General features: G+C 35.3%; 1 protein-coding gene across 1 annotated transcript; it reads left to right on the forward strand.

Annotated features, from left to right (window-relative positions):
* Nucleotides 1-10276: 10276 nt before the first annotated feature.
* On the forward strand, nucleotides 10277-23978 carry LOC104545880 (dachshund homolog 1-like; the record flags this gene model as incomplete). The annotated part of the gene is made up of 4 exons (XM_010191120.1): nucleotides 10277-10428; nucleotides 19169-19316; nucleotides 23300-23443; nucleotides 23910-23978. Coding segments are annotated over 4 exons (513 nt in total), but the record flags the coding sequence as incomplete, so codon positions are not given.
* Between the last annotated feature and the right edge of the window lie 970 nt (nucleotides 23979-24948).

Below are 24948 nucleotides of genomic sequence, written 5' to 3' on the forward strand. Positions count from 1 at the left end.
TATTTTTTATCTATTTACATCAGTGCTGAATGTGACCCATAATTTATAAATACATAAAGGATATTTTGGTCTTCTCTAGTACATATTCTGATATATTAACATAAATTACATATTCCAAGACATGAAGACACATGCAGGCCAAATCTCACTTTAAAGTGGATGCCTCAAATGGAGCAGAAAACATTAGAGGTAAAACTTCTACATTATTCTATCAGTGAGCATCAAGCTAGTGAACGCCGTAGAAATCTCACTAATGGACACATTCTTGCAGCTTGTTGTAGATGTTTCAGGAATGAATTGCAAGAGGAATCATATCAGATGTAAAAATGCTTGCTTTTTCATTCTGAATTTTCTTTCTGAGCACTCCGGGGTTTAGGGATTTTGTTTTGTTTATTATTATGAATTTCTGTGAAAATCAGATATTAGGATATAATCTATAGGCAATGGGTTGAGAAATGTGGCTATAATATTGTAAAGGACTGTTTCTGATGCTATAAACTATGAAACTCATATTGAACTCCCATAGGCAGACAGCCAAATTTCTATTAGGATATCATAACCATATAATCTAAAATGTGTACATCAATTACTGTCTACAACATTTGCATCTGAGTACTGGAACCATTCCACAGATAGACACATTAAGGACATTTATTATGTTTGTTTAAAAAAATTATTCTGAAATCATTTTAAAAAGTGAGTTAAATAGAATATGCAGATATGGTGTTTTTGAGTCTCCAAACTGAGGAAGTCTTCGTACTATACTGCTTCATGATACTAAAATAGCTCAGTCATTTTATGCTATTCATGGCGAGACTTTGTCCAAATGAGATGCTTCACACCCTTTTGTTTCCAGTAGCAATTACTGTAGCAGCTATGAGAAGACTTAACATCTTGGAATTACTAGATCACATATTTCTGTAAAAAGTGTTATGCCATTTGGGTACTTAAGCAAAGAGTGGAAATTATTGAACTATTGAAGATAAAACACCTGCTACCTTAACCTCTCGGAAGCGTGACTGCAGGGCTTGGCCAACACAGTCCCCTAGGTACTTTCTTTTCAAAGCGTAGTTTCTTCCCTGGCATTTCCAAGGCATTTGTAGCTTTTCCTTGCATGTTCAAGAATTCCTGAACCTGTTACCAAATACCCCCATATAGTCATGTTGGATGAGTTGATCTGACTGTTCTTTGATTATTTTATTTTATTTTATTGGCAATTTTGGCTCTAAGAGTGAGGCACTAATACAGCTGGGGTAGGAATTTTGTCATGGAGAAAGCTTGGGAACAGGTTTTCTTCGTATGTTTCTGTCTCGCTATGCATTTTTTGACTGGTCACCTTATTTGATGGTCTAATTAATATATTGTCAGTCTGAATATTAGAGGTACTTGATAGTATACTTTTTATTAAGTTATTATCATGGGCATTAATAGTGTCTTACAGGAAAATGAAGTGAATACAAGTATAGATGTTTTAAAAGTATTTGGTTTCTGCAAAAAACCTGACAATGAACATTCTATATATTGATCTAAAATCTGATATTTTCTCATGTTATTTTAAAAGGAAACATGTCAAATGTTGAGTTAAACAAAACACATTGATCAATAGATCCAGTTTTACAGATTCTGGCTAGATGAAGATTTTTCTGCTGGGGCAGACTATCAGTATAAGCTACCATAAACCTCTTTTGTCTTCTCTACTGAACTTCTCTGACATATTTATTTGTGAAGCCCGGTGCTGTTGACTTCTGTGCTGACACTTTACACCAGGTGCCAGGCATGCCTGGTCAACCTCATCTGCTTGCCAGCACTCTGGGGATGAGGGTGTGGGACAAGTTATGTGTTCCTGAATGAATGACAGCTGATGAGTGTTGCACAGACACATCACCGTCTATTCATTTACTCTTTGGGCATCTGATTCATGCTGTCAGCAGATTACCAAGAACATGGGCCATGTGACAAGGCAGCAGGAGCGCTGATGCTTAGTCCCCCATAATTATGGCATGGCTAGATATGGACTTCTTGAAAATGTTGACTTTTTCTTTTTCCTTGGAGAGAATGAATATTAGAATTACTAGCTGAACACAGACTAAGAAAAATGATGTGTATACAGTGCAGTTCCAGGTATTACCATAAAACCTTCATCTTTAGAGAATTACAAGTTACCAGCTGTGCTCTTATCAAGAATTTCCTTCTCAATACTGTTATGCTTACAAAAAAGGAGTGATGTTATTTCAGCTGACAATGGCAAAAATGTTAATATGATTGATACTTATTTTTTAAAATCACCTTAAATCCCAAAATAATAGATGTTTTTCAGTTTTCATGAAACATGTCAGGAGGATTATTAATCCAAATCATGTGGCACTTGAAATGATCCAATAAAATCTAGCAAAATGTAATTCTTATGTTCTGTTCTGTTTTTTCTTGTATTATGCAGTAGCCATACAGAAACAGCTGAAGTATAGGGAGAAGCAGGTAGCACAAAAATAAATATGCATACTGTGGATGCATTGCCTTGTGTATTGATTTTATCAGTTGAGATGTGCATATTTATGTCCATAATTTTGAAAATGTGAGTTTTAGTGTACTTTAATTACGCAGTCTTTAAGTCCAATCCCTAGTTTAAGGTTTGATGTTATCAGGAATTTAGCTCAGACTTAAACTACTTGGCTTGATCTTTGATTCTGCATGCATTTAGGAAAGTTAGATGTTCAGTCAGGTTATCTAGGTGAGGGAGACAGCTTCTGTAGCCAGCGCAGTAAAGGAGATTAAATGCCTAGTGTCATGAAGGGTGGAGTTTGATTTCCTGTGCAGGTATCCCTTTACTCAGCACAACTTTAAGAAAAGCTTAGAGTGACTTTGGTGAACCTATAGGGAGACACATACAACCCTTCACGTACGCTTATGCATATAAACAGTTCTCATAGAATTGCTGCAAAGCCAAGAAACGTTTTTACTGCTCAGTATTGCCTGGCTGATAGAGTGGAGCTAGCAGAGTACTAATTGGGACATTTGACATGAACCAATAAAATACGTTTATACTTTTTTCAGCATCCAAAGCACAGATGGCCTTAATCTGCATCCGATCCCTGCCAGTAGCATATAAGGATCTTCTAAAAAGAAATAATGGACATAGTTCTCATAATTAAGAACTCCAGGTTATAATAATATTATAAAATGTGTTGTATTTATATCAGTATATTGTTAACAAAAATGCAGTAGCATATTTAGTGTGTCTTTCTAACCAGAATTTTATTTTTAGGAGTCTGTATTTCTTTACAGTTAACTAATTTAAGTTACTGTTAGGTGTTCAAGATATTTGTACTATATAATTATCATATATGTGCACAATCATCTCTGAATATCCTATTTCTTCTTTATTCTTGACCATTTAATGCACTTTAAAAAATTGTGTGAAACATTCTGTGAGTGACCAGGACAATTTTTCTTATGAGGACAGAGAAACCATATAATTTTGTTTTGTGCGTTATGTGTTAGGATGCCAAAGTACACAAAGTGGATATATCACTAGCATTTTAACATTCAGTAGTATGGTAAAATACATTTGTTTAAAAATATGAATAAAAAGTTATCCTGAAATATTGTGAAATCCTTAGGATAAATAAATCAGCAAATACTGCTTGACCCAGCCCTAATCAGTAATAGGCTGCAAAATAAGATAAAGGTTATTAAAATAATCCTTTTATTGAAAGAGAAAGTTAGATAAGTTGCGCTGATTGACTCTGAGGCCCTCCTAGGGACATGTAAAATGAAGAATAAACTCAACTTGATCTAGTCCAAAAAGCCTGAAGAAATCCTCACAGCTGGAACATCACCACTAATTACATTTTTGCTTTTTGGATATATTTTGCCAACATTCATTTATAGTGATGTTATACCAGTAATTCCTTGAAAAAACTAAAACGTGATCTTTAAAGAACATATTTTTACGTTTGCTATTGACAGCTATAAATTTCATTTGCATTGAACCACACTTCTTGAAGTTCTGCATGAATTACTTGTACAAAATCTACTGTGTTAAAAAAAACCCACACAACGATTTGGCTGTTTTGTTTATTTCTTGCCAAGTCAGTAGAAATTTCTTGCTCCTAGGCACTCCTTTCTCCTCTCCTTCACCACCTAATCCCAATCCTATTATCCCTTTCCAAAGTGGTCAGCCACCTTGACTGTCCTTCTTTCCTGTTTTCTCTAGTCAGCATTCCCTGACTTCTTGATTAGTCCCTGTCTCCTTGTCAAGTCATCCCTTTTACCAAACCTCACGTTCTGATACCAGCCAGCAATACATTCTTTTTTTTTCTCTGTGTTTATAGATAAATTGGCTTACAAGGTATCAGCCTAGAAGGGATATCCCTGAACCTGGGAGAAATAGAGGGCCCTAATCTTGTGTTCAAGGGGTGATTCTCCATCTGGCTCTAATTTGCCATTATGGAGACAGCTCCAACTGCACTATGCTCAGTGACCCCTGCAGTGGTGAAGAATTACCTGTAGGGACTGCATTTTCTTTAAAAGGATTAAAAAAATACTGGAATGTATTAATTGAACCTGTCTTTTCCAAAAAGGGTGAGAATCAAGTTAGAATATTATATTTTCAGTGGTTAAAATCAGACAAATTTGTCAGTAAATACGTCTTACTGTTGATGAACATCTAGACCTACCTCCAAAGTGGATATATAAAACTAAATTCTTACGTACTTTTAGTCTTATGTAGTACTTTATATCAAATGAAAGTCTGCATATTTTGAAGCCATGCTACTTAGGAAAATGGTCCATAATCTTAGAAGTGATATACATATGTATGAGTTCTGTAAGACCTATTTGCACAAATACACGTGACTGCGCCAGGTATAAAGCCATCATGTGCAGTGCACAGATCCAAGAAATACATTCTTAGTAGCTATGGTCCTTTCCATGTAAGCTTTTAATCTTTTAGTAATATTTCATTATTGGTGAATTACTATTCCCAAATGCTTCATACAAACATACTAAGCCAAGAAATAGAACTTGGTGATCAGCTTTTGCAGTGGTACTGTTGACTGGGAGAGCACGGGCCCCTTGGAGGTGTTACAGAAGCAAACACCAGCTACTCTGTCTATTTCACTATTTGATATTCTCCAGTTATTTCCAGCTGCCAAAGTTGCAAATGTCTTAATTTAAAAATATTTGGTTGTCCTGGAGAACTGCTTTTAGTATAAAAAGAAGACACTAAATGTAGATTAAAAAAATAATGTTTTTGTAAGAAGAGTTAGTTTTTGTACATTCCTTTTACAGTCCATAACGTCCTTCACAGTCATCTTGCGTTGCCCCTAGTTGTGTGCAGGGTGAATCTTGAACAACCAATTGTATAAGGCAGCCAAATGATAGGGAATTGAGCAAGGAGATTTATTTATTTTTTTAATCTGCATGAAGTTGGTAAACATTTCAGTTCAGCATGTGGGACCCTCCTGTTCTTTTGTGTTAATATAAATCAACAATTACAGATGAATTAAAATAAAAGACCTTCTCACATCTGAAACTTCTAACTCTGAGGAAGGTGAAATACAAAACTTAGTACTAAAGGGTGTTTGACAACATAAACCAAAATCATATTAAGACAAATGGAATAGATTGTTTCCACAAAAATGTATGCACCAGATTTATGATAGTAAAAAGTGGAAACAGAATCCCCTTTCATCATTCAAATGGTAAGAATGAGCCTGTTTTAGGAACAAATACATATGAAATATTTTACAGAGAACAAAGAAGCATCAAGATACATTACTAAAAACCATTAAATGATTATGGAAAGTCAGTAATCTGTAAAGTATATTTTTGAGCCAGCTATTATTGCTTGTTTTCAAATCCTGGCAATATCAATATTCTCCAGTTTGATTGGTGACCAGCCTAAACTTATCCTACTTGCTTTTCGGAACAAAGACAAGAGAATGGCTACTTCTATTCATCTATTATTGTTTAAATTGCTGTCACAGCTTCCAGGATGTCTGTTTCCATGTTATCTGGTGAAAGAATAAAATAGAATGGCAACAAACCAAATAGAGTGAAAAATGTTCCTTGTGTTCGGCCCAAACCAGCTGCTGTTTGCAGATAAAATCTGGTTTGAACAAAAACAGGTGAATTTTGGAAATTGAGGAACAATGGATGGAATGGATGTAGCATTTGCAAATATTTTAAAGATATGCGTCACATTCAGACTTGCCTATTATGGTGATTGAGTTCATATGTCAAGGCACATATTCGTCTCTTCTCAGGTACTGTAGAGGCTTGGGTAACAGCTTGTCCTGTCCTTGTTTATTTGTTAATTTATAACATCTCAGTTCCCACCACAAGCCAAGGCAGGCCCGGACACTTCTTTGTTCTGCCTTGTCCTTTCTTTTTTTCCCTTTTCTTTACACTGTTATGCCCCTGACTCCGACAATGGAGTTGTAGATTGACCCTATTTCCCCTCTTGCCCTGACTTGTCTTCGAATGCTTCCTTTGATGCGTTCAGACATCAGAAAATGCCAGATCTCTGTCTCCCAGCGAGGGCTCTTCATTTCTGTTACTCTGCTAGTAGGTTAAGAGGAACATTAGTAGTTCCTTTGCAACAGTTTAAAAGATGTTAGTCTAATGTTTATTTGGAGACAAAGATATATCATTGTACTGAGAAAAGAGGAATTCTGCAAGATTTTAAAATGCCTTAATTGCAAGAGGTCGTATGATTTTGCTACTAAGATATGTGGTTATGCTTTAATTGGCTGTGTTTACAATGTGTTTTTTCTTTAAAAATGCATTTTTTCAAGATCCCCTCAATCATCGCTTGTCTCACATCCACAAATATCCATACTTCCTGTGTATAGTATGTACATTTGCTCTGTTTCAAACATACTCACACTCAAAGTTTATTTCACATGGGACATCAAGAAAACAAAGTCACATTAGTCTGACTTTTTTTTTCCCCAAACTGACATTTCATTAAAATAAGTTCATAGTAAGTTCAGCTCTCTAGTCTTACCCTTCAGTGCAAATTTGTTTCTGTTATTTATTATAACATAGGAGCTTGGATGTTATTTTGAGTTCATACCATTCTGCATAACTTGAACCTTTTTTTGTGTTACTTTGCCTATTGCAAATCCATGCAACACATTGTTAGGGAAATTTTCACAAACTTCACAACATGTTTTGAGCATGCACAAAGTACAGCAAACTTAACAAATATGTGATTTTACAATAGCAATACATCAAAAAAATTAATCTCTTGCTTAAATTCTATCACAAGATCTGTGTTAGGAGCTTTCTATATCTCAACAATTGCAGGGAAGAGCATAGTTTTGGAGTGAATTAGGATGTATGGATTTTTAAGTGGGTCAGTTTTATTTAGTATGTTTTAAAATATTTTGACAATTTGAGACCTGAGATATTAGTAAGATTCTAAGCTGTCTCAGAAAGTCCACTGATCCATTTCTCTGACAAACCTAGGGGCAAATGATGTCTTTTTTTTAATTTGCTTTCTCATTTGCATGAATCAACTCCACCATGCATATTAGTGATTAGACTCTTGCTGTACTGTGCAAGTTCAGTACCTTCACAGGAACCACATATATAAAGAAGTCTTTAGCCAAATAACTCAGTGTTGTAACACAGAAGAAATTTTGTATTTTGGTTTATTTATTTACTTATTTTAACTTCTCTTTTAATATTGGGTAGGAGTCACTTGGGAAAGTCGTATTTGCAGCAGAGGAAATAAAAGCTTTCATCTGTGCAATAATATTGTGTAGTCTTTATAAATCTATTGTCTAACAAGTTTTGTTTAAGTTTTGGGTTGTTTCCTTTGATTAATGAAAGCGTAAAAATTCTGGCACAGTTTGGAAAAAGTAATTTGGTAATGATCTTTCACACTAGACCAGGATTTGAGAAGATGAACTAGCACAATGATCTGAGAACAATAACCTAGTTTGCAATACTGAGGAATACCTAATTTTTTTTTTTAATGAAGTGGTGAATATTTCTACAGTAGTTTAAAAATTGGGAATACAAAAAATTCAGATTTAGGGCCAAATGTAGTATGTTACTACAAAATGGCTACAGAGATATCCATGATGTTCTGAGTTAGCATGAGGACAGAGGATGCAGCCACAGAGTACATTTTTCACAATCTGCTTTGAATCTTGGTAAGGTAGATAGGAAATAGTTCAGTAATCTACATCCAGTTTTTCTCAGTCTTTTGGGTCATGAGTAGAAAACTTAAATATAGCTGAAAAAAACTTTTATGATCTTGAGTGGGCTGAAGCTTTGATTGGTCAACATCAATTCATTTCACAAAGCTTGCCTTGGTAAGCTTTTGAATGATGACTTTGTGTTACAATTACTGCTTTCTCATAAACTGTGACAGAGGACATGAAACAGGGTTTTACCCCTTGTGTGGGCTACTCTCAGCCTAAGCCACAGCGAAGCAGGAAGAACAGCTTCCATGGTAGGACTGATCTCACCAAAAGTATTTCCATCTCAGCCAGTATTTCCATCTCAGCCAGCCAGCTTAGGCTTCTCTTACAGTCAGTAGGCACTTCTAGAGGAGATTTGTCTCCTCCTGCCATAGATGCCTGTGATAGTTCAGATGGATTAGTGACTTAAACCAGTGTAGATGGATTAGTGCCTTAAAGTGGTGTCTGCTTCTCTCCAGTGGCTATAGCAAGAGCTAAGTGGGACCAGCCCAGAAGCAGATGTCCAAATGCCTGTTTGTGTATTTCTCTCAAGGGACATAGTGTGTGAGGCTTTTACTCTAGCACTTGTAAATACCGGCCAGCACCACAGAGCTGGTGAGAACATGGGGCAAGAAATCGGCACCTGAGCATGGTTGATGGAGATTGCTTCCTTCTGGAGTAGCAGTGGATGGAGACTCTTGGAATGAACTGGGACTCAGAGTTATGTTTTTCTGGTTCTGAGGTTGTCAAAGCCTACGCTCTAACCCTTCTTTGCTGCAGATTTCAATTTTCCTCATCCTAGACTATGTCTACTTAAGAAAATACAACTTCTAACGTAGATGATAGGATAGATAAAGAAGTATTAACTATTTGTGGAAACTATAGTTAAATAAAGTGCAGAAAGAGAATTTAAAATACCCAAAAACATATGTATCTTATAATGATCAAAGCCCACATGGAAAAGAGCAAGTCTGACAATCTCTTCTGTAGTCAAATAGCTTTGCAGAGATCTGCATAATTCAAAGAGTACATTCTGATGTCCTTGTACGGTGTTGAGATACATCAGTGTGTGTCAGTTAATGATTGAGCCCTTGGTATGAAGAGTATGTATAGATATATGTATCTACATAAATGTATAGATGGTTTTCCTTTTGAAGAATCCAGATTAACATCTGGTGCAAAGAAATTGACCTAAATTTCTGTATCATATCAACAGTAGCCTAAAAATATTTCAAAAAGTTAAAAAAAAAGAGGAGAATATTGAAGTTTCTATTAATTGTGGGGATTTTGTTGGGGTTTTTTTGGCACGCACTTTGTAATCTGTTCACAGATCATCTGTGAAACTTTTAGAAGTCGTCAACTGTGGGAGTTTTTTCCCATTGTGATGTCAGAACTGATCAGATCTGATTGTTACAAAGATCCCACTAAGGAGTTTAGCACTAATTGTTAGAAGATGTCCGTGCTTAAAAAAATTAGGCCAGTGATTGTAACCATGCTGTTAATTTCATGTATTGTTCAGAGCATGTTTCAATTGTGGGAATCAGGTATACTTTCTTGATTAAAAATGCATTGAGGAGCTGTAGTTTTTCTTGATGTTGCAGAATCTTCTGAGCTGTAAGTGAAACTATTAAGAGTGGGAAGGGTTAATTGTATGGGAAAGCCTCATATTCAGATACTTCTGGTATACAAAATATATGTCATGCTAGAAAATATTCTATTGTCAATCCAAATAGAACACAAACTAAAATGAGATAATTGGGAAGGTGCCCATAAAGTCAGCCTGAATATATTATCACAAGTATATGTGAGATAATATTTGTTTTAAAAAGATTCTATGGCACTGTAAACTCAGTCTCATTAGAGACTGCATTTAAAAGGCTTATAAAGTTACTCATTAATGTTATCTTCTTGTATCTCCACAGCTTTTTCATTAAAGAAAATTCAGCAGAAAGCATTTTCTCCTGATAGCAGGAACCAATTTGCAATAAATGTTCTGGAAACCACTAGGGAAGCCATTACTGAGGTCTAATAAAAACAGACAAGCGTAACTTGTTCTATATTTTTGTTTCAATCACATACAGATGAGACCCCGCTCTCCACACCAACCGCAAGAGACAGCCTTGACAAACTTTCTCTAACTGGGCATGGGCAACCACTACCTCCAGGTTTTCCATCTCCTTTTCTATTCCCTGATGGATTGTCCTCCATAGAGACACTTCTGACTAACATCCAGGTAGGCCTTTCTGTAGATCAGCTTAAAGGGATGGAGAGGAGCCAGTTGCAGATTTGTCTAAATTAATACGACCATTCTAGCTTAATCAGTTCATAAGATTATTTGGATCAACTAATTTACTGAAACTTTCTAGTAATTTAGGTTTTAAAGGAACCACAGCAAACAAATGAATTTGGAAACTGTCAGATACAGTACATAAAAATACAGATTGTATATTAAACCACAGCAGAGAATTGGATGAAAATTACATTGGTGTGTTTAACAACATTTGTCTTAAGTGCTTTTTTTATTACAGGCTAATGAAATGTATCTTACTGTTTAACTTTATCTCATTTACTAAGAAGACAAACATTTCTTTAATAAATAGTTATTTTAAATTGCTGGAGTGCCAAGGTGGAAATGATATTTAAAGCTATTTGAAATGTGTATCCCATAAAAGCATTTGCATGAAGCACTTCTTTAATAAATGAACTCATTTCACGTAAAGTACTGTCTTCAAAGAACAGACTTCAAAGGGTATTACCAAATTTTCTGCAGATTTCCTATTCGGTAGTCACGATGTCTATTGTGTGTACAGTGCAGCCTGATTCAAATATTGTTTAAGGTATACACGAGCATGTAGCTTGGAGCCAAGATGTTAGAGTTTCATATTAGAATGAAGAATTTCTTTGTCCGCAAATTTAGTGGTCATGTGTTCCCCAGATGCAACTTTTGCAACAGTATGGTTATGTATTGCATGCAGAAGCAAAATGATAGTGCAGGAAATAATGCAGCCATACTGTACTCCTTCCAGATAAGTCTTGTCTGTGCAACTACTAACTTCTAATTTATTTGTCACAATATTTTTCCGTGTTCATTCCCACAAACACATAAAATCAATTGTATCCTATTCAGCAAAGGCTATGACAGAGTAGGGCCAAATCCTGCTCACTTTACTTTCTTAAACAATTTCATCAAGGCACCTGAGGCTTTTTTTAGGCAAAGTGTATGATCCATTCACTAGTGATGTTTTGATATCTAATAATGAAAAAATGCTATTTAAGAATTAAGTATTGCCACATCTGCCTGATCTGAAAGAGCATATTTGTGATTGCTTTTTGTGGTTCTGAGATGTAGGATCTTAAATATTTAAATCATAAGCTAAGGTAATTCTAGAGCACTTAGCATTCTTCTAACAGATCTGCTGCAATCTGTAAAGAATGTATTTTTTTCTAAAGGAAGAAACACAGTTAGAAAAGTATGTAATGTTTTAGCTGTGCGTGCATGTACAGGAAAATTCTTAGTAATTTTTTTGACAAATGTGTGCACTCAATGTCTCTAGACAGCAATCTAATGAACAAAGCATTCAGCATCAACAGGTTAGCTAATCTTGTGATTGAATATGAGAGTGCTGCACTACTTCAGGATAAATGACCAGGATTAATTTGCTAAGAAGGCATTCAGGTTTTTTTTACAGAAAATGAGAACGTGAAATTCAGTCATAGTTTTTTTTTAAAACAAAACAAAACAAAACAAAACAAAAATCTTGTCTGGGGTGAAAAGCTAAAATTAAAGGCAACATTGTAAATAAAACTGAGACTTCTTTATGCCTTCTCTCATTGTTCTTTTGCACTTACTGCTCCTTACCTTCAGGTTCTACATCATGAAAATTACCTATCAGGGTAAACAGGTGGCACTTAAGTCCCTTTGGATATATTCAGTATGTTCCCCACATCACATTACATGTTTTCCAGAGATTTCTGGGAGTCCTTTCATGGACCATCAAAGCATTTTTCTCCCACCCTAGGTTTAAAACTCTGTCAAGATTACATTAAAAAACCTCTTAATAAAAATAATAATAATTTTTTAGAAATAACTAGTTTGATTTTTCTCGCCTGTGTAGAAAAAGTTAAGTATTCTTTTTAAAACAGTAGAGTCTATTACAAGAACCCATGCACAATAGTGACAGTTTCTCTAATTAATGCCATTTAAAATGTGTTTATTGCAATGAGAGGGGGCTACCCCAGGCCCACAGATGAATTAGATACTGTGATACTGACACTTTCAGAATTGAGTTTTAGGTATTTGACTACAAGTTGAATCTCATTAATGGGAATTGTGGAAAGAGAAGATTCTGCACAATGATCTCTGCTTGCTGTTTCATTTGTGACTTGCTAAGAAATGCGTAAGCACTACCTGGAACCCATGATACTTATAGTACATGAGTCAGAAGGACTCTTGTCACTGGGTAAATTCCTCTTTGCTCTCCTTTGATCCAGATGAATTTTCCATCCCTTTCAGTACAAAGATGTGAATTCAAAGGGGAGGTGAAGCAGTAAGATACCTCACCAGTCTCTTGTTGTAGCTGTGCTAGCAATGGAGCAGATTTAACTTGTAAGAAAAGATCATGTGGCCTACAGTCCATTCCCTGCCTCCAGTACTAAGGTGCTTTTGAAACAGAAAATAGCAGAAATCTAGCCAAAGGCTAGATGAGAGGCTTTGGTAAACACTGTTCTTTTTTCTGCAGGGTCGTGCATGTTGAAAATATGGATGTGTCCTTTCACAGAAAGGGTATACGTCCACTTGTGAAATGCAAGTGTACATCATTGGACTGGGGTGCGTGCGTGACCAGCCACACGTGGTGTTGGAGTTTGCCTGTATTTTAGGGATACGATGGTCACTTGAGTACATAGGCAAGCAGCCTCTGAGTACACCGATGTGCAGGGCTGTGATGTTAGACATCTGTGCTGTGATTCCCTTGCGTATATTCAGTTGTGTGAGGTACAGGATCCAGAGGATCTGTGTAATATAGGCCTTGGGTGCCTCCTGAAGAAGTTGCAGAGCCTGTCCTGGTTTAAAGTGGAACATAATTAGGGTACTCTATGGGCACCAAGAACTCTAATTTTGACCTTTCTCAGCAATAAGGAGGATCCTAAACCTTGCAGTGGAGTGAGTGCTTTTGGGTATGTGAGTAAAAATTTCTAACCACTTTTAATAATTGAAAACAAAATGTGCTGAAAGTCTTGAAGGTGCTGAAGAGCTTAGGTGATTGAACTTGGTGTTTAACTCTACTTACTTCCATTTTAGAAGTCCGAGTCATCCTTTAAAACTGGCCACTAAACACAAGTGATTCTTCGTCTTCCATCCATGCTGAAGTTAAATGGATAGCCCATAATCACTAATTCGTAATATTAGGCAAATGTTAGACCAGCCTATTTGCTGTCACTGTCACCAGGGGCTGCTAGTTAGGTTTATTTCCTTTTGTATATCATATGTACATTTTTCTTACTTCTCTATAAATATTTGGTGAAACAAAAATACAATGTTTAATTATTTGTACATTTAAAGAGGAGATAATAACATACAGTTGAGTACCCAGAACAACCAGTTTCTTGCTGGGGACTGCTGAAATGCAAATAATAATCTGTAGCAAAATATAATTAAACAAATACACACATAAAATAAAGAAATTAGATTAGGGACATATTTTCTCATTCAGATGCGTATCTGCACATCTAAATGGAAGAGAAAATAAATTTCCCCAGAGAGCTTAAATTAAGTGATATATCTGTTCCTTCCCAATGTATATTTGTTGATTTCTTCCAGATTAAATGCTGGAAGTCTGTGTGCAGCTGCAGGGAGGATGAAGGGTGGTGGAAGGTGGGTCACAGCAAAATGCTGTGTGGGTGGTAGTGAGAATGTTTCCGTATCCCTCGCGTAAGTTCACCTTTTTGAATCGTGGCCCAATTATGCCAAAATATGTTACAGCCATAGCCTTTCATGATACTGCATTATTCTTGGGTAATAGTAATGTTATTCTAAGCTTTTAGAGTCTCAATCTTTGCTGTCCCTGAGCTGAATTTCCATTAATATCTAAGGGTTCAATTAATTACATTGTGATCACTATGTTTTTCTGTTAAGCCTGTGTTGTATTGACACAGTCTTGTTGCTAAGTATTTTAAAAGAGATATGTAAAATAAGTTGCAAGTATCCCACTGATATTAATAAAAGAAATGCATGATTACAAACTAAATTCCCCAATGAAAATAAAGCAAACTAGTGGCTTTATTGCTGTGAGTCTCCTGCACTGTTACCATCTATGTCTAAATACACAAGAGAAAAATATTGCAAACACTGGATACAGTAAAAATCCCAGTTTTCCTTCATGTTATTTTATTTATCTTCTGCTAAAATTCAAGAGAATGGTTTTATTTTTCACAGAAAATGTTAATGGGAAAATGTCATTTATACTTGTGCAATATGCCTTTACCTGTGATGGAGATATTCAATCTGAGGTATTACAAAAATGTCTTTCTGGGATCATCTTACCTTGCTTGTGTTACTAAGTCAATAATGAGATACAAATAGCAGATATTCAAAAATTTACCTTTGAAGCAAAGTTAAGTAAATATGTGTGTATACATATATATTGATTTTTTGCAAGCCTTTCACTAGACAGTTTTAATAGTGAGAGCATACAATTTATGTTTAATTTCCTGACTAAAAGAGAACAATGTTATTTGAAAGTGTTTTCACCATGAATATCTGATATGGCAAAAGGAAGCCCCTAAGCTATAAATGTCTGGAAGCTGTGAGGTTTGACTATGAAAGCTTCACTGTGTGCATGCCTTGTTCTTCTAGTTTTTTGTTTGGGTTTTTTTTTTCTATTTTTTTCCTTTTTTTTCACTCACTGTGGGTGATTGTTGGAAACAGGATATGGCCTTCTAGATAGACCACTGGTCTGGCTAGTAAGACAGTTTTGATGTCACATATGACTATGTAGCTAACTAAATTATATTAGGTGGAGCATACTGTAGATGTAGATAGAAAGAGAAATAGCTTCTATATACCTTCCCCTCTACCCCTTTCAAAATAGGCAACATATTATTTGCATTTAAAAAAAAATAATGATGAGTAATACTGGCTTTAAGGCTGAGTTGAGGTTTTATATATGTTTAATTTCTATAAGATCAGTAGACTGCCCTACCATGATAGTGTTTTCAGATACATCAGAGAATGGAAAGAAACTTCAACCATATATCAAGTTTTTTATTTGGGGCATTTCTGAACAATTTATCAATGGACAATATTAAAAGTGCATTAAAGTAAACAAATGAAATCAGAATGATCTGTAAATCTCCAGGGGGTAAAAATGCCCATTTTTTACATTAAATAGAAATTTTAAAAAATTACTAAGATTGACATAGAGGGGAAGTATGGCGTGCCATGTTTAAAGCTTGGCTCCAGATAGAGCCATACTGTATTAAAAACAAATCTGGAACCTGAGCATGTTCACTACAATTATCATTATCCAGCCTCCATAACATCTGACCTTCCCTAAAGGGAAAGATTTTCTTTTTGTTAATGTCCTGTGTTGCACTGCATTTCCCATTGTCATTGGCAGCATATTGATTTAATATCAGGTTAGAGGATTAACCATAGCAAATACAAGTTGGACATACTGTATTTTGTATAATCTTTTACAGCTGATCCACTGGGAGAATTAATAGAATTTCATGCAACTCTGAAATTGCTATTCCCATTCCAAGGGCCCCTGATGTCTTTTAGATGCTGTACTTTTTAGTTGGCTTTTTTTTTTCACCCCCTTCTGCATTGAATACAGGAAGATATTGAATGTTTCCAGTATTTTTGCATTAGAGCTGTCATTGGCAGCAACAGTTCTTTTGCATATGCATCAGTTTGGCTCTAGTGCAGATTTTTTCCACATTGGTCGCCTACTGATGTGCACTGATTTAACTTCTAAAAATGAAACTTAATTTTGTGTGGCTTATAAGTAGTCCCTAGTGGGTCTTGGCTCCAAAAAGCTAATATTTTTCAGACATAATCAGCAGCAATAGGTAATGTATTACCATTAGCTACGTTAGCAGCAAGTATAAAAAAAGGAAAGGTTGGAGGAGGAAGTGTGGTGTAGAAATTCAATAGAAAATGTAATATGCTTTTAGCAGCTTTGTACTTTGCAGCAACTCTTAATATAAAATTACACACATCCATGTTACACTCTAGCATTATTCTCCATGTTTATTCATAATGATTGTTTCATATTTAAAGAACACCAAAATATTGTGTTTTGTCAGCCAAGGACAATAATAGTTTAATAGTAATTTATTTTAAACTGCTACTGATAATACAACCAATCAACACATTAAGTGGTGCCAACATTGGCATCTTGCTAAATAATCTCTAAGCTTTGCACTGAGTGTACATCTTTCAAAGATAAGTCAACAAGAGCAATCAGAGCAGAAAATTAGAATTTGGTATCTTAGAATTAAAATACAGCTAAACTAAAGTTTTAATTGGGGTGATCTAAAAGGGCACTTGATGTAATGATCTCTTTCATTTGTTACTAATTGTTTGTTCCTGATGAAGAAGAAACATATACATGAATGTAGTTGAATTGAGTAAAGATGGCAGTTGTTTTAGCAGCTCGATTTTATTGTTAAACAAGATGGATTGTAAGAATTTGGGAGGAGGGTGTTCACAGCTTTAAACTTACTTGACAATATGGTTTTCATCAACAAATGCTTTTCATGTAATTTCACTTGATCTGGTTTATTAGTGATGTGGGTGATTTGCATGTTCCAGGGAGTGATGAATTGGAGGAGATTAAAACATTCTAGACCTTAAGTGTAAGCCAGAAGCAAGTATTGATAAGCAACTCCTACTTCAATTTCTTACTACTTTAAATGCATCCTATACAGAAAACATAGTTTATGGTGGCTGTAGACGTAGGATAATATGGCAGGGGAAGGGAACAAAATTCAGGTGTATATTAACTTTTTTAAAAAATTGATTGGAAAGGCTTTACAGATATTTCAAATTGTATTTTACTTTGCAAATACTTGTAGAGCTTTATGTGGTTTTCTTTAGTAGTCATCCAGGTTTAACATTCAACACAAAATACTTTTTTGTTTTGGCTATTTTAGAATAGCATTTGGCTCTTTTAAAGAAAACTGCTAAAACTACACATATTTGTAAGCACATATGTTGTGTTACCAATGTTAGATATTATCAGATGCAGTTCTATACTTACATACTTCATATAATTTTGGTGACCATCTGGTTCTTGCAGTCAGAAGGTGTTGAGTTCTTTCAGCTCCTGCGGGCTTTAATAGATTGAAGCGTAATGGAGCTGCAAAGCATTAGGTTCTGAATGAGACAACACTTGAGGCAAAAATTTAGTTAGGAATGAGGATGAGGAGTACTGAAAATAACAGGCTCTGAAAAAAGACATAAAAGAGAAGTTTGAAGGACAGAAATTTCAAAGCAGTCATTGACTTTGGGAAGACGAGTGGGATAAATGTGCATACTAACACTCATGAAAAATATATTTTCCATTTCTCAGGTATCATCATACTGGCTTCCTTTTTTCATTCCTTTTTGTAGGTGTCTCAAACAATTTTAGTGAAAAAACATGCAACCCAGAATCCAATTTAGGAAGTGTGCCTGAGGGGTGAAGCTTACTTGGGAGTTGGGGGATGTGATTTCATGTTTGTAGTGTGGTTGTTCTGAAACCGGGTCTTGAGTGTGAACCTTTTATCTGTTAGCTGAATGCTTCCCTAGCAGAGCTGTTGGGGAGTACTCTTCAATCTCCCTTGTTGACATTGTTTTGCTTTATATCAGTAATTAAATCTCTGTTGGGTCAAATTATCTCTACAGTTAAGTTGTTAGGAGACTTGACTAGGATACAGAAGAGTTAGGTTCGTATCCATGGAGGTTCATATATGCATATCCATGCTTAATTATCTATTCTATTATGGTAGCTTCAAGAGGAGAAATTCAAGAATCAACCATCGACTGATGGTCAAGCTTCTGGAAAATGGAAAAGGAAATGTTTCCTCTTGCCATGTTCATTTATTTCAATTCCATTTCTCCTTCTCTTTTTCATACCCTATTTTAGTGTCCTAACTATCAGGTTACTAGCTGTGCGAGTATCTTCCTGTTTCCTTGCAAAAAAAGAAATTGTGAAGTTGAAATTCTTAAGAGACGTTTAGCATAAGCTGAAGCATTATTTCCTGATACAATAACAACAAAAAAGGGTAGAGTTTATTTCAACTACCTCAAGTCAAGAAATTAAGAGATGATTGTGTTTTGTTCTCTACTGTGAGGTAACAGTTGTACAAGGTCAGAGAATGGACTTTTTAAAACAGAGATATCTTCCTGTTTTGTGACTGTCCTCTGCTTAGCATCCCAATAACCCTGTCTTCCTTGGAATCTCTATGAAATATTGAAATATGTGAAAATAATAACAATTAACAATAACAAGTAGCAAAATGGCAAAAAGGGCCTTTCTGTCTTTAGTAATTTCCACTGGCTTGAGTTGTGCTAGAGATTGAATTTGCTGTTTTGTGGATGATGTGACTGTGAGACTGCCAATGCTTTTTCAAGACGAAAGCTTTTTGTTTTGATCACAGGCAGGTGCCTGATGTAGGCTTGTCTCTTTTATCTCTTACAAAGAATAAACCTATCCCTATAACTTCTTCACATTAGTTACATGCACAGTCAAAGGTGAGTTTGCATTTTGTGGGAAAACTTGACTTCTGGCTTTTTACAGGTTTTTGCCCATTTGTAAATTCCAGTAAATTTTTTCTTTTGAGAAACAACTGAGAGGCTTTGACTCTGAAACAGGATTATTTCATTTGTAAAAATCTCACATGACTAATCAAGAAAAAATAACAGAATTATTTAGTGTATCAGCTGTTCTAACAGTCTTCAAATATTATCCAATTTTATCTTTGAACAGGGTCTACTAAAGGTTGCTATAGACAATGCCAGAGCTCAAGAGAAACAGGTCCAACTGGAAAAGACAGAACTGAAGATGGAGCTCTTCAGGGAACGAGAACTGAGGGAAACACTTGAAAAACAGTTGGCTGTGGAGCAAAAGAACAGAGGTATCTTAATTGAGCAGACATAAACACCTTGTAATTTATTCCCTTAGGAAGCCTAATTTTTTATCAAACACCTCTTTGATCAAAACTTTTCCCCCTTACCTTATGTTATGTCCAAGCTGACTGCAATGCATGGGATTTAGAACAAGGACTTTCCTTTTTCTCAGTGTTTTTCTTGAATATAATGTATCACCTCAGTAATACACAACACAATTATAAATGCCATAGATGCTGTGATGGACTTTGGCAGGTTGGGAGACAGTTACTTAATTCAAAGACAATTTGAATCAAATTTAAGAATCTGCAAGATTTTAGGAACTCTTGTCTCTGTTCTTATGTGCTAGGGTGCATATTTAGGGTGCATATTGCATATTTAGGCAAACTGTATGTAATAAATATAAAGATGATGGTAATACATAAGCCCTTTATAATGAATAGCAGATCAAGCATGTTTGTAGATGGTACAGTTAAGGTCCTTCTTGATAAGGCAGTGGCATTAATAGCATTTCAAACATTAACATCAGCCCACTGTAAAGCATATAAATGTTAAAGACTTTAAATTTCATTGATAGTAAAGGTAAGGCAGTTTACAGTGATTTGCATTAACTATTTGCATTATGAGCACGTTCCCATCTTTCTTTATGGGTCCATTCTTCCATATATGTATGTCTTGCCCTTTAATAGCATCTAATTATTTTGTAAGGGACAGTTAACCTCTGGAGAACACTTGCTGTTTAACACAGACCATGACAAGTCAGATATGTATTTGTGCAGAGCTAAAGTTATAACTCTCTTCTTGTCCAGTTTAATTTTCCGAGAACCAGCTAAATAGGAAATCCCAAGAACACTTGGATTCACAAACGGTATCATTATACCTTTAACTAACATGCTAGCAGTAAGTACACAATGTAATCCTGTTTCATGCCTTGACACATTTAAGGGTAGAACTGTCACATCATTAATTTCCCTTTTTAAACTTTTGCAAATACATTTTTAAAGACTACTGTTAACTATTATCACAGCTGTTTAATGAATTGTCCCTTTGTCCGCAACTGGCTTGTTTTGCTCAGTACAATTGCACTACTTACACTTTTAAAGTACTTTTGTAAAAAAACTTGGTTACTCTTCACATCCTTCTACCTCTGTGTCTCGCAACCACTCAAATATTCTTTTTTAGAGTTAGGCTATCACATGCACAATATAAGAGGTTGGGGGGGACCCATCTGACTTTAATTGAGTTTTGCCATCTAAAAGTTAAGCACCTCATTTAAGCTAATACGAATTCCATTTCTGATTGATAAAGAGATTTGTATATGCTGTTCTCAGGCAGGTAGGTGGAGTCAATTACATTGTGAAGACTTCGTTCTCTTCTCTTTAACTCCAGAGGGAATATAGTTGACTAAGCTGGACTAGACGCATATGTTTTGAGCAGTTAAAATTAAGCACAATTAATTTCACTCCAAGTTGTATGTCAGGAAAGAGCATGGATTAGTTCTTTATTTTGTTCAGGGTACTGAAATATTTGACAGTGTTATTTTCAGCATGGTGCATTACCTGCTTTTTTATATGTATCCCTCTAATGATGATACTGCATTGGTAAAAGAGTCAGACCAGAGGAATGGGTTTGAACACTTAATGGTGATATGGAGCAAAGCAAATATAGTGAATATCACTGTCACTGGTAGTGGATACTTCTGTACAAAAGAAAGAAAAGCAATGCATTATTATTTAAAATTAACAGATCCAAGTAGGAAAGAAAAAATAAGGCCAGATTGCAATTATTGTGAGAATTTATTCTTCAATTAAAGGTAGAAAAATACATCGGAGTCTTTACCTACTATTACTTTTCCAGATAGCAAGTGTCATGTCTTAAGGAAAGTTTCACATATCTTAACAGAAGATTGAGCAAGATGGGAGAAGCGTACCATAACCCTGTTAAGTTAAGAGATACTGCATGAAAAAACTGAAATACACTTAAAAGCTGCAGAATAGAAACACAAGCCACTGTGTCACATAGAGGTCAAAACCCATTAGGTGAATGGGATCTTCAGCATTAGGCAACATCTGTCTTTTCCTTGTCATGTTAACATAAGTCAGATATCTTTAGTGGCTACATCTAAATATTTTTGCCATTTTTTGAACGTTAAATTCACTACTGCTACTATATGATCTACAGAGTTGCTTATTTGCTGTACAGTTTCCTTTCTTTGTAAATATTCCAATTAGTGATTCCTAAGGCTGTAGGATGCGTCTCATCAACTGGTGAAAGTAGGATAATATCTCTTCTGTGAGCAGCTACACAGTAAGGGCTTGCTAATTCTGACTCCAACCGCTGTACACATCTACAGTGTGTCAACCATGATGACATTTTAATTCAGAAAGCAACATATGTTTCCTTCTCATTTATTGCAATCACTTTCAAAGTACTTATAATGAAAACATTAAAACCATGCAATGATTCAAAATGTATTTAGTTTAGCCTTTGTATAGATACTAGATGTTCTTTGATAGTATAAGCTAATTAGCCTGTAAAATAGTTGGTACTATACAAAATGAGAAAGAACCAAAATTCCAAAGTCTTGGATGTAAATTATGTAGCTATTCAGACTACAGAGTATGTGCTTATATTCATTTTTTGTCTGCATAGTTCTGTATAGTAACACAAAATATCCAAGATCACACAAAAAGGGATTATTCTTAGCATGTACATTAAATAGTAATAGCAATGATGGTTCTCTTTAAAAGTTTCATTATTTGCATTTTGTGAAAGATACCACAGACTACTGGAAATGGGGAGTATGGACTTATGGAAGTATATTTTTACCTTTTCCATAATTCATCCCTAGACATATACCGGAGGTTACTTTTGAGTGAGATACAGGGCTAGATAGATCTTGGCAGTCAAACCTAGTTTCACCTACAATCTGGTTGTAGTAAGGATAATTCTTTTAGTGCAGGTGAAAAATTATTTAGTCGTTTAGTAGATAACTTTTTATTTAGTGTCAAAATAACAGACTCTCCAGGAAAGGTCTTATGAGAACTAAGCTTCTTACATGCACATCCCTGAAAACCCTAAATTTGAACTGAATAGATACAAGGAAAACATTTTTCTAAAGAGCCTTTTAATGCTTAATTTTAAAATACTCCTTCCTTTCCTAATATTTCCCCCCACATTTTGCAAAGCAAAGTAATATTTACATTTACTTTTTTTACCTTTGAGGAGGAGGGGAACCCAGCACTGTGCGAGTATTTATGCTGTGCAGGATTTGCTATGAGTTCTCCAAGGTTAGTTGGCTGATGGGACAGGAGCCAGAGAAAGAGAACAAGAAAAAGGGAAGGACAAAGGAAAATGTGGATAAGAAATAAATATGGGGAAAAGACTGGGCACCAACAAGCCAGATGGCTTGAAGAACCAGCAGCTTGGTGGGGAGTGAGAAAGCTCAGGCCCTTTCCTTAAGGATCCGAGGACCACAGCAGAGTCGGGGCTGAGCTCCTCCTGCAGCCCGGGCACCCAAGCAGCCAGATCTCCCTCTTGTGGGAGAGGAGCAGCAGGCAGGCAGGCAGGCGAGAACTTCATCACTATGTCTATACTGTGTGCTGAAATGGTGGACTTAATCCCAAAAAAACACCTGACCTCCAGAGATGCAGGCATATCTATGTCAGATAATGGAGAAAGTACATTTCCTTGCCTGTCCAAGGTTTTCTGATTTGGACATTCACAGATTCTCTCTTTTTATTAAAAAAAAATACTATATGCTATAGCTGAATAAGACCTATAGTTTTTAATACCACAGTATAGAACAATAGCTTTTAGAAGATCCCAGTGTGATTGCAGCAACTTTCAAGTAATGTAAATTGGTATTTTATAACAAATCAATTCATATGAACTGTTGCAGTTGGATTGTTTCTCAGAACTCTTAATAGGTAAACATGGAGCCAATTATCAGATCCAAATTTGAGTACACTGATTTTCTTTTTTTTCCCAGCAATAATTCAGAAACGTCTAAAGAAGGAAAAGAAGGCAAAGAGGAAATTGCAGGAAGCACTTGAATTTGAGACTAAACGACGGGAGCAAGCAGAACAGACACTGAAACAGGCAGCTTCAACAGATAGTCTCAGGGTCCTAAATGGTAAGAAGCCAGTTTTTGCCTCTGTGTCATTAAGTTTCAATTTAAGTGCCAAAAGAAGCTTGTTATTTTGAAAATTTATAACATGATGGGAGGGGAAAAAAAATAAAATCTCCTTCCTTTATCCAAGTGAGGCATCTCTCTTTATGGTTTTATTACTTTATATAGTAAGTGCAAATAAACTCACTGCAAAGAATGTCCAAACTAGGACAATTTTATATTATTAGCTTGAGAAGTCAATTTTTTTCTTCTTCTTTTTCTCCCCCCACCCCTTTATGCTTGAAAAATCTATTGCTCGTTAATCTTCCTAGTCTAACAAAAAATTGTCCTGGCCTCCAGTCATTGTTCAACATTAAAAAAACTGACAAAGGTTGATTGTATTGTAATTCAGCATTGGAGTAACAGGTTGTAAAAAGGGCTATAAGAATCAAATGAAATATGTGTCAGTCTTACCTTTCTATGTTTCTAGACTCTCTGACCCCAGAGATAGAAGCTGACCGCAGCGGGGGCAGAACAGATGCTGAAAGGACAATACAAGGTAGGAATTTGCAAAAGGCTATAAATCTAGATCTTGCTATATGAGTTTTTCCTCAGCTTTAGACTGCTATTCAAGCATGTAGCCTACCATCTGGGCCACATCAAAACAAGTTCAAGCAAGGTCAAGTTCATCTTGCTTGTTTATAAGAGAGAATACATTCTGTGCTGATGGATTTTCCTTAAATTAATAGGTCATTTCTGTTTATACGGAGCAATTAAAGAATAATAATTAATTTGAAGCAGTATTGGGTCGAATTTCAGACATGCTGAATGCAGTTTTTGTGAATATGTATAGTTAGAGCAAGATAACTGTTTTTAAAGGTATATTTGAAACATTTTAATCCTTTTAACTATATAAATGGCTAAACCTGATGGGTAACATTTAAGGCATGATGAGAATTTCATAGCTAATACACAGTTGCAGTTACTGAAAGGTGTGTTTCAATAAGCTATTCTGAGCATTAATGATAAATAAACTGGTTATTCCCTTCTTGGATTTTTCATTTACCATATTCCTTTATTTACATTTTAATAAAATTTATCTACTGAGTAAATTTATACATTAAATACTAAAGAGAGCCACATTACTTCTCCTGTGAATCTGAATGTACATATCTATATTGTCAACACCAATATAATAGTAAAGAGAAAATTTTTAAGATAGTATTTATGTTGTAACATCTTCTCTAGTCAACAGGCTAAATCTACCTATGTGAACACTAAACAATAAAAAAAGCATTTCTTTTCAATTGGAAATGAAGACAAGCCTAAAATGATTAGCTTCAGTAATCAGTCTCAATTGCCTTTGTTTTGTATTTTGAAGTCAATAATCTTAACAGTATCATTTGACATCTTCTGTGTGTCATTTAAACACTTTTTCTAACTCCTAAAGAGTTGTTACTGGTGTGCCACAAGGAGGCTGTAACAACAGAATAAAAAGTCCACAAGCTTTTAATGTATTGAGCATATAA

This window comes from Mesitornis unicolor, unplaced genomic scaffold (genome assembly GCF_000695765.1).
Source record: "Mesitornis unicolor isolate BGI_N332 unplaced genomic scaffold, ASM69576v1 scaffold41078, whole genome shotgun sequence".
Taxonomy (NCBI): Eukaryota; Metazoa; Chordata; class Aves; order Mesitornithiformes; family Mesitornithidae; genus Mesitornis; species Mesitornis unicolor.